Raw genomic sequence first — 12,261 nt, 5'->3', positions numbered from 1 at the left:
GACCTTTCGCCTTTGTACATTTTAGGTTCATTTTTGTTTTTATTGTGTTTGTAATCTATCTATGTACAATAAAGTGTTTACATAAATATTCTTTATTACACCAAAGTTATACATTTTACATACATATTAAATATAAATTGTTATGAAAATATTTACATACATGTAAAACTACAAAGAATTTTTAAAGAAAAATAGAACCAGGTAATATCAGGCGGTCTTATGGCTAAAACACGATCTTTTCCAGACAATCTTTGGGTAGCAGGAAATGTAGAACTCATACAGAAGTCAACAGGTAGTGCAAGGAGGTTAATATGGAGACTATTAAACACAAACACACATACTACAATTACTACTTATACATATAAGTATTAAAACAAAACCTAACACACAAATAAATAAACAATACATATAGATATATATAATATATATTTATACTTACATATATAAAATATATAAAATGGCAACATAAGGCAGAGATAGAAAGGATAGTTTCAATTTTTAAATGGGGAGAGATTTAGCTAATCTTAATTTTACTGGTAAAGCATTCCACAGCCGAAGAGCCCGGAAGGTAAAAGAGCTATTATAAAATTTTGAAGTAGATGAGGGAGGAGCTAGAATATGAGTCTGCGAAACATCTGATATATACATACATAACTAGATTGTACATACATAATTAGATTGTAATGGATTCCATTAATAACTTCTTGTCTGGGGGCACGGCAGCCGAACAAAAGTAACAAAACAAAAAAAAAATGCCTGCCTTTTCTCAAAACCATTCGGGGAATATTCGGCCCCTGTTTTTAAGGTAATCATGAGCTGATCATCAATAAACTATCTATGGTACTTTTCGCAGACACGCAACATTTCCAACACAATTACCCCCCTATTCATAAAACTTTACGAGCCCGAATTAGTTAAAAATTATGTTTTATCCCTTTCATACAAATACATAAGTCAAAATGACAGATAAAGACAAACCATTCATAGCTAATAGGGGGGAATTTTATAACTAAATCTATATAGTTAAGTAGATAGAAAATGAGCAAATTTATCACAATAAATTGAACTTAAAAAATATATGGGAATAATAAAACAAATGCAAACCTGTTTCGAATTTTAATTTTAAATAGGAAAAAAATAACGGTACCATTCGATTCCTTACATTTTATTTAAAAATATTTTGTACTGCAACAATATACATAAACGCAACATTTCAACGACATAATCGCAATTTCCTTGTTTTCCATACATCGAAACGGCTTTTAAGCAAAGTGACACAGTGACGTCACGATGTGTTGCCATTTTGTAAGAGCGTTTACGTTTACTCATGCCTGTCAATGGATAATTTTCAGTCGGAATTACAGGATTTAAATGGATATGAGGTCGGTAAATGTTGGATGAAGATAAGTAAAGTGGGGGGATCGGGGTGGGGGACAGAGGGTGGGGGTTGGGGGTTAGGCTCGATAAACTGGTCAATTGATATGCTCGTGGCTCCATGTTGGCTTTGTGTGTCTTTGAGTGCCCTTTGACTTTAGATTTGGGTGACGGTACAATTGGTTTCTAAAATTTGTGCCACATTTGAATAGTTCTGTTGAGATCACAAAAAACATAACGGTTTATTCAATATAGGCATGCAATTTTAAGTCACTCTTTGCTTTCTATATCTGTTAAATCATTGTACAGTATGCAAAAAAATATTTATATGTAAGATTTTCTTGGGCCAATATTTTATCTAGGATTTTGTTTAATTTTTATTGCGTTTAGTAATTAAACATAAAAAGTACCTTTTTCCTAGTTTGATTGAACTGGAGAGAAAGCAGATGCCTACCTACACATTCTTTACAGTTGTGCTAACCCACAAAGAGAGATAAAAAGAGAAAAATAAAATTTCCGGATAAAAGCGCATTGTTTTTTATACCGCGTAGGTGACTAATAACTCTTCTTCTGACGTCTATGGGCCTTGCTATTATAGTAGTTTCCAACACAGCCGTTTCCAACTTTTGGAAAACCTGCACGTTCATGTTCCGAGAAACCCTATAATATAGATGTTATATTAATGAAACCTAGACACTCTAGACAGCTAGGGAAGCATTCCACAACCGGAGCAAATAGGGTATTCCACTGAAACAGCACAGTGTGGGTAAATTATGCTTCCAATGTAATCGTATATTATACGAAAAAAATATTGGCTCTTCTAATATAGAAAACCGACATCTTAACTTTATAAATATAAGCCAAATTTAATTTTGCGATTTCGGGGTTGGTACTATATTAAAAGTTGCTCAGTATGACCTATACATTCACCTCCCAAAATTAGTAGGGTGGCCGAATAGGCTTTCTTAGGTTACTTTTCGCTTATGCCGTCTCGGACATGGGTATATTTGATATCAGTACATTCATATTCTTGTCCTGAATACAAATATATGAGATGACTTTAAACGAGTTAGAGCAGTTCAAAGTCAACTGTGGATTGTGAAATTTTTGAAGGTTTGCTAATGATTTATTAGACCAAGTAGTGAAACTGTTACAGTATGTTATATATTTGTGATCTACTCACAAAGCCCTTTCATTTGGTACCCCACATGGTGTGTTTAAAAGAAAAAAGTAAAAAACTTTATACTGCCGACTTTATGACGTCACAGCAACTACCCCCACCACTTTCGCGCTTGTTATCTCATATATTTGTGTGGATAATAGTCGTCATAAATCGATTTCTAGAAGACTTCTAGACAAAAAAACCGACCCAGTAAATATAGCTAGCATAGAAAAAAGACTATGTACAATTTATGAGAATATTTTAATGCTGACGCTACAGAAAGGCTACGCTTACGCTCAATACGGAAACTCTTCTCAAAGAAACGGTACGTGTTATAGGACAGAAGCTTTCTCTTTCACACAAACGTATCTATGTATTTTTCGTCTCGCTGTCACTTTCACTTCTGTGAATGACCATCGAGAGACGAAGTGCCGGTACAATAGATGACCGTTTTATATTAAACATAATAGTGTTGATGGTATTTAAGGCGTCGGAGGCAAATAATATTTTAAACTCCAGAAATTGAAAATTAACTAAGCCATTTAGTTTTGTTAAATGTATTTAGCCATACCCCGAAATTAACGGAGTTTATAAAAAACACCGTGTCTTCCACTTGCATCATTCGACTGACGTGACGGGACACAGTTAAACAATTTTCAAATTTCGATATTTCTAGCAACCCATCAGGCCTAACTTCGATTTTCAATCCGCAACATCCAGCGACGGAATATAATATTGGGTCTCTATTGTTTCCCATAAAGTTTTAAGTCATAATGTATGTTGTCCGAATTTTCGTTAGTTATAATTTTGGTTATCTCAGAAACGCGTAACTTTTCAGGATTACCATAAAATAGGAGAACCTTACGAAAATCCTTAAATGTTAACGGTTTCAGAATTATGATTAATGATAATCTGACAATCGCTACATTATGACTTTCAATAATTATGTCAAACAACGGGATCCATATAATTTTGTATAGATGAAACTCGATAATTTTTTGACTTCGATAAACGGCGCGTATGACTGACACTTATCTGACAGATATCACTGTCAGTTATCCCTTCTCCATAAATACCTTGTCCACTGATTTGAATACACAATTTCTCACTATTGACAAAAACATATCAATAATTGGCGTTGTCAAACTGTGCGCTGTACGCCTAAGAACGCTGTTAGCACGGGACCGGACCCTATTACTAAGACTCCACTGTCCGTCTGTCCGTCTGTCCGTCTGTCCGTCTGTCTGTCTCTCTGTCACCGTAATAGCTAGACAGTTGAAATATTCGCAGATGGTGTATTTTTGTTGCCGCTTAACAGCAAATACTAAATAAAATAAATATTTAAGTGGGCCTCCCATAAAACAAACGTGATTTTTTTGCCGTTATTGCGTAATGGGTTCCCCTTCGTGCGCGAGTCCGACTTGCACTTGGTCGGTTTTTGAACTCTAGTCAGACTTCTTCTAGTTCGTTGATTAATTATTATTTATACCTCTATTATTTTAACGTAACAAGAGCTATAGAAATGTACAGTCAGCAGCAGAACTTGCTAAGCGGGTGAGGTGTTCAAAATTACCTTGACACGCTCTTATTCTCGTAACAATAAAGTCGCGTCAAAATCATTTTGAACACCTGACCCGCTTAGCAACTTCTGATGCTGACTGTAGACAAACTTGGATTTTTCAATGTTTGCCGTTTCAATCCATTGTGGATGAGTAGTTAATCAAAGATTACATAAAAACCTGTTTGGAGAAGAAGTTTCGGCAACTTGCTTCACGAAGGCAACTAATACGCGCATATAACTACCTACTTATATCAATTGTAGTGTCCTACTTTCGGCACAGAAGTTTCACATTTAGTTTATTTAACACCTTAAAGTGATAAAGCCTATATGATCGGTACTGGAGTTCTGGTAGGTAACCATTGTGAAGCAATCTTTACAATGTCATTCGACGTCACAGACGAATATCAAAGACGGACAGACGGACAGCGGAGTCTTAGTAATAGGGTCCCGTTTTTACCCTTCGGGTACGGAACCCTAAAAATGTTCGCTTCCGATGCAAACTTTATTAATACAAACTTTTCAAAAACGAGGAAATCAGTATCGTCTATTTTAATATAGGTAATGCCCTTTTACATTTTTTTCATTTTCATTTTCAAGTTCCTAGCATACAAATGCCATAAAAATGTTAGATCTCCATACAAACTTTAACCCTACCACCCGGGGGATGAATTTTCAAAAATACTGAAATTAGTTTTATTGTCTTTCAATTAAATATATTTTTACAAAGTTTCAAGTACCTAGCTTAAAATGAAATTAGGACCCCTACAAACTTTCAACCCACCTTTCCCCCTTTTTTCCTTAACCACTTTAGGGGATGAATTTTTAAAAACGCTGAAATTACTTTTCTACTATTCTAATAATATGCCTTTATATTTAATTATTTAAGCGTATGGCGTAATATTGTAGGCAGTATATATGCTAATATTATAACTTATTATAAGTCGACATCCAACGCAGCCAACCGATAGCGTCGTGTCAGATTGGTAGGTATATAGAGGTCCTCCGGGCTGCCTTGGAAACGTCTCTTTTGGCATCGTTCAACAATGTGCTGGGTAGTTTGCTCTTCAAGGCAGCAGTCACAATGGGCTCTCTATCCATAGCCATTTGTGTCGCATATAATTGCACCTGCCATGACCTGAGCGGATTATGTTGAGGCGGCCCCAGTATTTCCTCTGCAGCGAGAAGCCCTTCGGCTTCTGAGTAGGGTATTGGGTACTTTTGTGGTGACCAGTCATCGTAGGCACAACGATTATAATTATATAAAGATTCAAGTTCTGCACTCAAAAAAATGTTTGACCTCCATACAAACTTTCACCTCCTTTTTTTACCACCTTAAGGGATGAATTTTCAAAAACGCTGAAATTAGTTTTCTTTCCTTTTAATGAAATACCTTTTTACGAAGTTTTAAATTCCTACCTTAAAATAAGATTAGAACCCTATACAAACTTTCAACCCCTTTTTTACCCCTTTAAGGGATGATTTTTTAAAAACGCTGAAATTAATTTTCTTGTATTCTAATAATATACAAAGATTCAAGTCTCGCACTCACAAAAAACTTTGATCTCCATACAACCTTTTAACCCCTTTTTCACCACCTTGGGGGATGAATTTTTAAAAACGCTGAAAGTAATTTTCTTGTATTCTGTATTTTCCCGTTGATTAAAGACGAGTAAATATTATTTTTAAGAATACTGTCTTCGGTTACCGCGATAGTTACTCATGAAATAAAACTATGTAAACGGATTATATCGCGTAGGTATATTGAATTTATACTACATCCCGACTTTTCGAACCCTTTACAGCCTTCGTGGTCAACGAGTGAATGAAGAAAAAAAGGCTACAATGTGCCAAAATACCCACATACAAAAATAATGTACCATAATAAAGTATAAAGTTTAAGGCTGGGTTGTACATGCAAAATCGGTTCATAAAGGCTAGTTAAACAATACAACAATTTTTTCATCGGCGTAGCTTTTTCGCGTATATCATTGCTTGAAAATAGTTTTATTGTATAATTTTATTTTATTATTTTTAATATTTTTTTTTGTGTTTGTTACAGATCACATTTCAAAATGACGACGCAAATATTAAATTCGACGCAGAGTGTTTTGAAAGACTCCTACGATTACTACCTATGGACACTATCATTGTCGGGTAAGTTTCGTAAGTTAATTCATTATTTAAATACACATATCCGATGGCTAAACATTGCTGTAAAAAATAAACTGTAGGTATTAAATTTACCGTAAAAATAATTTAAGTACCATAGGTAAATCATTAGAAAAAAATATTTTCTCTTATAATTAACTTTCAAAATGCTCTCATTTGTATGGTCGTGATAGGTAGCACCAGAAAATAGAACCAACTTTTTGTATTTTATAGTTAAAAGTAAAATATCCCAATAAAACTTTTTGAATAATTTTATCAAAAAGCGACTGTCCCTTATACTCACTCCGTACATGGCTATATAATAAGTAGTATGGGAGGTATGCTAGATATTGTTATCAATGAGTTTTAAAATGGTTTAAAACATAATACTTTATTAATCTTAAAATCTTATTAAAAATAAGTTTTCGCAAAACTCGCTTAAAACATAATATTTTACCTATTTATGGAGTGACTCTAATAAGCTTATATACTTATTTCTCTATCATACTTACTAGTAGTAGCATTAATGATCAAAAAACCTTAAAAAACCTACGACATTGACAAATTATTGTATAACATTGCTTCTTATAGCAGTTCCTGTCTGGTCGACACTAATTTGTCCACGACATTATTTTAAACTTCAATCGAAAATTTCCCATATACATTATAACTACATTACTTAAGTTAAAACAAGCGATTTGCTCTAATAGGCCTAAAATTTCAACAAATATTAAGTTGGAAACGTGATTTCTTGGTAACTCCAGGGACATTTTTGGTAACGCCAGCGACGTGAAAAATGTCGGTCTTAAAGTTGATTCGCCCAGGTACTAGTTAACGGGTGACCTCGAGAACCGCTGCAACTATGTACCAAAACTCTGACATAATAATTATTTTGATACATCCATAAATAATGTTTTGTGATGGGAATATCCAGTTCTCGAGATTGTTACGTCAAACGGAAGCTGCGTCTAATGACCACTTTCACTTGGCAACCGCAAACCCAAAATGACGTATTATTACGAAATACAAGCGCACTTAGCACCCTTCTGATAGTAGAATCTTAGTAAGATGTCTTATATAACTCGCTTGATGGTCTGCGGTTTTTGACATTTGCGTTTTTATGTAAACGGTCTATTGACCGGATAAAAAAATTGCATCTCGTAACAAATTGACGTGCGATTGAGATAATGGAAATTTTATTTATAGTTATTTGCTGTGATTTTTCACACTACACTGGTTACTGGTGGTAAGTACTTACGCTGCGTCTTACGTAAGCGAACAACTCGCGAACGTGAATCGGCGCGGCGCGAAGCGGCGGGCCCACGGCGTTCGCGTTTGCAGCGAGATCGCCCACGTAGGACACTTCTATAAGTATCAAAGGATTGATTCACCACGCGCCACGCGTGTTCGCCTGCGTATTACGCAGCGTTATTCGTTTGCCCAGGTAATATAAATGTATGACTAAACCAATTCATGTGACATAACTGCGCTTAGTGCGCGTATTAGTAGTTTAAAATAATATGTACCGTAAAATGGGGTGAGTAGGAGCTAAACTGACATTCAAACCTCGATAGCATTTTATTTTTACATATGCAAACTGAATGGTGTATATAATAAGTGTTCCGGACGGTTGTATTTTAGTTTTTATTTTATTTTGGGTAGTTCCATTAACTTTGACGATAAACAGGAAAAACCACCTCACGCCGTAGTCCCTCGTAATTGGGGTGAGATGGTTTTTCATACAAAGGTGATTTTGGAAGATTGTTGGATCGTTTTTTTTATTATAAGGATTACTATAGCTCCATTTAAATTGGAATACATTATTTTTGTAGCAGTAGCCCTAAAAACCCATCTCACCCCCCTTTCAAACCTTCTCTCCCCATTCATAACCCAACTCTGCCCGCGAAACCCACTCACCCCATTTTACGGTAGTACATTATAATACATTGTGCAACGAGGGAGCTAAGCGAGATATTGCAATGAAGTCTGTAATTAAGGACTCGAGTTTACAATATTCTTACTCCCGGAGTTACACACAATTATCACACTTGGGAAGAAAAAACTAAATTTTAAGAGAAAATTATTAATAAATACGGTGCCATTTCAAACATTCGTCCGCCATATTATCATTTATTGACACTTTTTCTTTAATATATGACATCTATTTACGGCTAACACAAACAAAAACAAAAATATTAAATAATAATATTAATATTAAATTATAAACGTCAGTATTTTAAAAGTAAAACTCCTATACCTTGACTTTAAGCAAAGTATTTTACTTACAACCTACTTGGTTTGTAGGGAGGTCCCGAGGGAGTTATACCTAACTTTTTTTTTCATATCCATTACTCCCGCGGAGACAATATAGGCCTTTACCCTTCAGTATACCTGCATGAAATAAGATTTTTTCGACCAAATGTGATGAAAAATTACTTAGCCTCGTAAGACCCACGGTCCTATCCGTAGTAATCTAATAATAGGGATGTTGACACGAATCGCGAATATATAAAATGTTATGTTTTTACCATAACAGGGAATATTAGAATGCTGAAAATCATATTTTGTAAGTGTAAATATGCGTAATAAATTAATTAAAAGTATTTAAAATAATGCCCAGCATCACGTGACCGCAAACGCAAATCGGAGCGCGTGACGTCACGGTGTGAGAAACACGCACAGACACAGACAAGTTGTCAAACCTGCTGGTCCTCTGGCACTGACAGCAGTTTGTTTATCACATCGTTACGTCATCAAGATCACGTGACAGATTTCAGCATTTTTGCGTGAAATTTAAACACTAAATTAATTTTTTTTTTTGCCATATCAAAAAAACATTTATTTACATACAAGATATATACAGTGGTACTACGTAAACGAAATTAATAACTAGCTTAAATCTAAAATAGGCCCTTGAGGCATTGTACCAAGGATAAAAAAAAAATTAATTAAAGTTGATTTTTTATTAATAATTAATGAATAAATAATATTTTTTGCAATAATTACGTGTCTATCTATAAAATGAAAACAGTTCTAAAAAATTGTCACCATCCCTATTATTACTTCAATGAAATTTTAAACTATTTTCAATTGGAATAGAGGTGCCTTTCTTTTGTTTCGTTCAATATAAAAAAAGTAATTCAACTATATTTCGTTCACTATTGATTTCAAATTTCAAAGGGCAGTTTTTTGTATGGGAGCCGGAGGCATAGGAGGAGGAGGTATAGGTATAGGCTAGGGAGCTTATGGCACGATTTGTCCTTGAAACATACTATCTATTATCTATCTACTGTATTCTACAGTTAATAAAGCTTTTACAATGAGAATGCAGGTTTTGTATGTAAGCAAGAAAAAACAATATTTTCTTTTTTAAATCTGTTAAAAAATGAATATAGGTATATTTGTAAACCATAACTATCTGGCCCTGAAATGATTAATTAGAATATAAATCGACTTAAGTCCCATTTGCAACCGGAATAAAGTTTGATAGATTCAGTCCTCGGAAGTTACGACTCCAACAAGATGATAATAAATTAGGTAACTAACTAACTTTGATACGTTCAATCAATCAATCTTTAGGTAGTATGGCTCCATCGATACTGTCGATGATTTCGCCAACGTCAACGTGAGATCCACGTGGGATCGAATTAATGTTTCTTGTTCTTGATTAAAACTTCAGCCAGTGTACGGTAAACAATAAAATTATGGGCCTCTAGGGCTCTAACCAAACAGGGTTAAAGGTAGAAATACCAAATGCTCTTAGAGCATGACGTTGTTCGGTGGTTGTTGTAGTTGTCTCGTAAAACCGATAGCTGGATTTTACGAGAAGCACGTGGACTACCGGCCGTTGACTCCAAAATGGTGGTTAAACACGCTTTGAGATTAGTTCTCCATTCACTGCACACTATCACATTAGATTACTGTATAATAAAGCTATTGATATTACACTTTCAACAATATTAATGAGCAAAAAACAAAGGAATTAATCACAAGGCTACTATCAAGATGGCGTTCGAACCGGAAGACTCCTTTGATACGTTAAAAAAATTGCTAAATATACGATATGGATCGGAAATGTCAGTGTCAAAAGTGACGGTTTTGTTTGAAGAAACGTAACGTCACTTTTGTCACTGACATATCCGATCCATGTCGTATCTTTAGGAAGTATTTGACGTATCTTAAAGTTCGAATCAGGCCGTAGGACCTTTAATGTTTTCAGAAGTCACCGACACATCCTCAGGAAATTATTATTTAGTCCTACTCGAAAACTAACATAACGTACATACTCGTAATGCGGGTGACCCAGTTTAATATATTTAACTTACATAACTACTTAGTTAACTGTTTCCAAGTGGCGGTAGCGAATTAATTTAATTTCATAAATTGTTCACATAAATTAATTAGCAATATGGCAATTCGCGAAAAAAACATGGTTCACATCTTTTTGCGATTTCAATTATTGCGATTAATCGGTTGATGCATTTTATTTCTCGCTCATTAGACTGTGCCTTAATTTCAGCTCAGTTACAAGCCGAGGACGCTCAAATAAATGTATGAAATACATCTGTACAAAATAGGCTCCAGCCAAACTTATAGAATAAAGTTTGATTTATAAATAATCCAAAATATTGAAAACCATTTAAGTTATAAATTAATTTTGTATTTAGCAGAAGCGTCTGCAGACGATACCCCAAAGCTTATTTCTGAGTTTGCTTAATACAAAATTAATTTAGTATGGGTTGGCGCATCGTTACTGGTGAATTCTTAATATAATAATATACTATTTTATTTTGTATTAGGTAGCCGTTTATGAAAGGTTAAGTGCTAGGTAAAGAGGTAAAGTACGGTGGATGTATTATCACCATTGTCACCAGGCGCCTCCCTAAGGCGCATATGAATGATATGGTGGAAATATTGCGATGAGCTAGCGATCCAGTCGCGAGTTCGAGTCTCGCCCGAGACCAGTGAATTTAACATTTAAAACTTTCGCGATAGACCCGTTTCTAAATGTGATTTAATACCAGTGAATTTTTCTACATTTCATTTATTTCTAACTAGTTAAGCTTTATTTTTTAACAGACGGTTAAGATCATTTATTTATAAGCTTTATTTATGTTTACTCGCTTTAACTTCTTTGACGGATTTTACGACCTTGGAGCTTTGACTTTCAAAGTCTGAACTTTGTGTACACAGCATCTTAGGCGCATTTATATTTATAAATTGGCGCACTATTTAATATCAAATTGAAACAGAATTTTAACGTTCATATGCCACTTTCTGTTTTAAAGTTTTGTGTCAATAGAGGTATAGTTTTTTAGGGTTTCGTACCCAATCTCTCGTCTATTTCTAAAACTACTGTCCATCTGTCTGTCACCAGGCTGTATCTCATGAACCGTGATAGCTAGACAGTTGAAATGTTCACAGATGATGTAGTTGCCGCTAGAACAACAAATACTAAAAATTAAATATGTACGGAACCCTCGGTGGGCGACTCCGACTCGCACTTGGCCGGTTTTTTGTCTAATGTGGCGAAAATTAGGTTCTATTGTAAGGCTTCTATTTTCGTTTTCAATTATGCTTTTTTCCTTCTCTCTTTTTGTACGCATGTGTGGGCGTAAGTGCTAGCATTAGTTTAATTAAGAATACCTTGTATTCCTGTAATTGGCTTTCTGTTTTAATTTTGTTGTCCTATTGTAAGTTTAAAGCTGCTGGTTCTCCCTAACATTAATTAATGAATAAGTATGACTTCGCATTATACATAAAATTTATTACCTACTTTAAAAACTAGTGTCACTTCTTCATCGCTCTATGTTATATTTTTTTAGTTTAACCCTATATTCGTTATAGAAAACTATCTTTGTTAAATCTATTTTTAGTAAATACAGGCCGACGTATATTTTTACTACATTATTTATTTCTGTTATTTTTATGAAAGTTTCTGTCACCTTCACGCGAACGACCGATTTGTATTTGTAATATTAAACAATAAAGTTTTCGGTGTAAGTACCTGACCTGA

The 12,261-nt window shown here is 34.5% G+C and overlaps 1 protein-coding gene across 3 annotated transcripts in view; it reads left to right on the top strand.

The window, feature by feature from the left end:
• LOC134741383 (very long chain fatty acid elongase 4-like) overlaps positions 1-12,261 on the top strand; it is a 98,418-nt gene that overhangs the window by 74,341 nt on the left and 11,816 nt on the right. For all 3 annotated transcript variants that reach the window (XM_063674147.1, XM_063674145.1, XM_063674146.1), the window contains exon 2: positions 6,157-6,251. In XM_063674147.1, coding sequence (XP_063530217.1) covers positions 6,170-6,251 — 82 coding nt within the window. In that variant the 5' untranslated portion in view covers positions 6,157-6,169. The remainder of the gene's footprint in view (positions 1-6,156; positions 6,252-12,261) is intronic.

This window comes from Cydia strobilella, chromosome 5 (genome assembly GCF_947568885.1).
Source record: "Cydia strobilella chromosome 5, ilCydStro3.1, whole genome shotgun sequence".
Taxonomy (NCBI): Eukaryota; Metazoa; Arthropoda; class Insecta; order Lepidoptera; family Tortricidae; genus Cydia; species Cydia strobilella.
The sequence above is the reverse complement of the archived record's forward strand: the minus strand, read 5'-3'. Positions and strand labels throughout refer to the sequence as shown.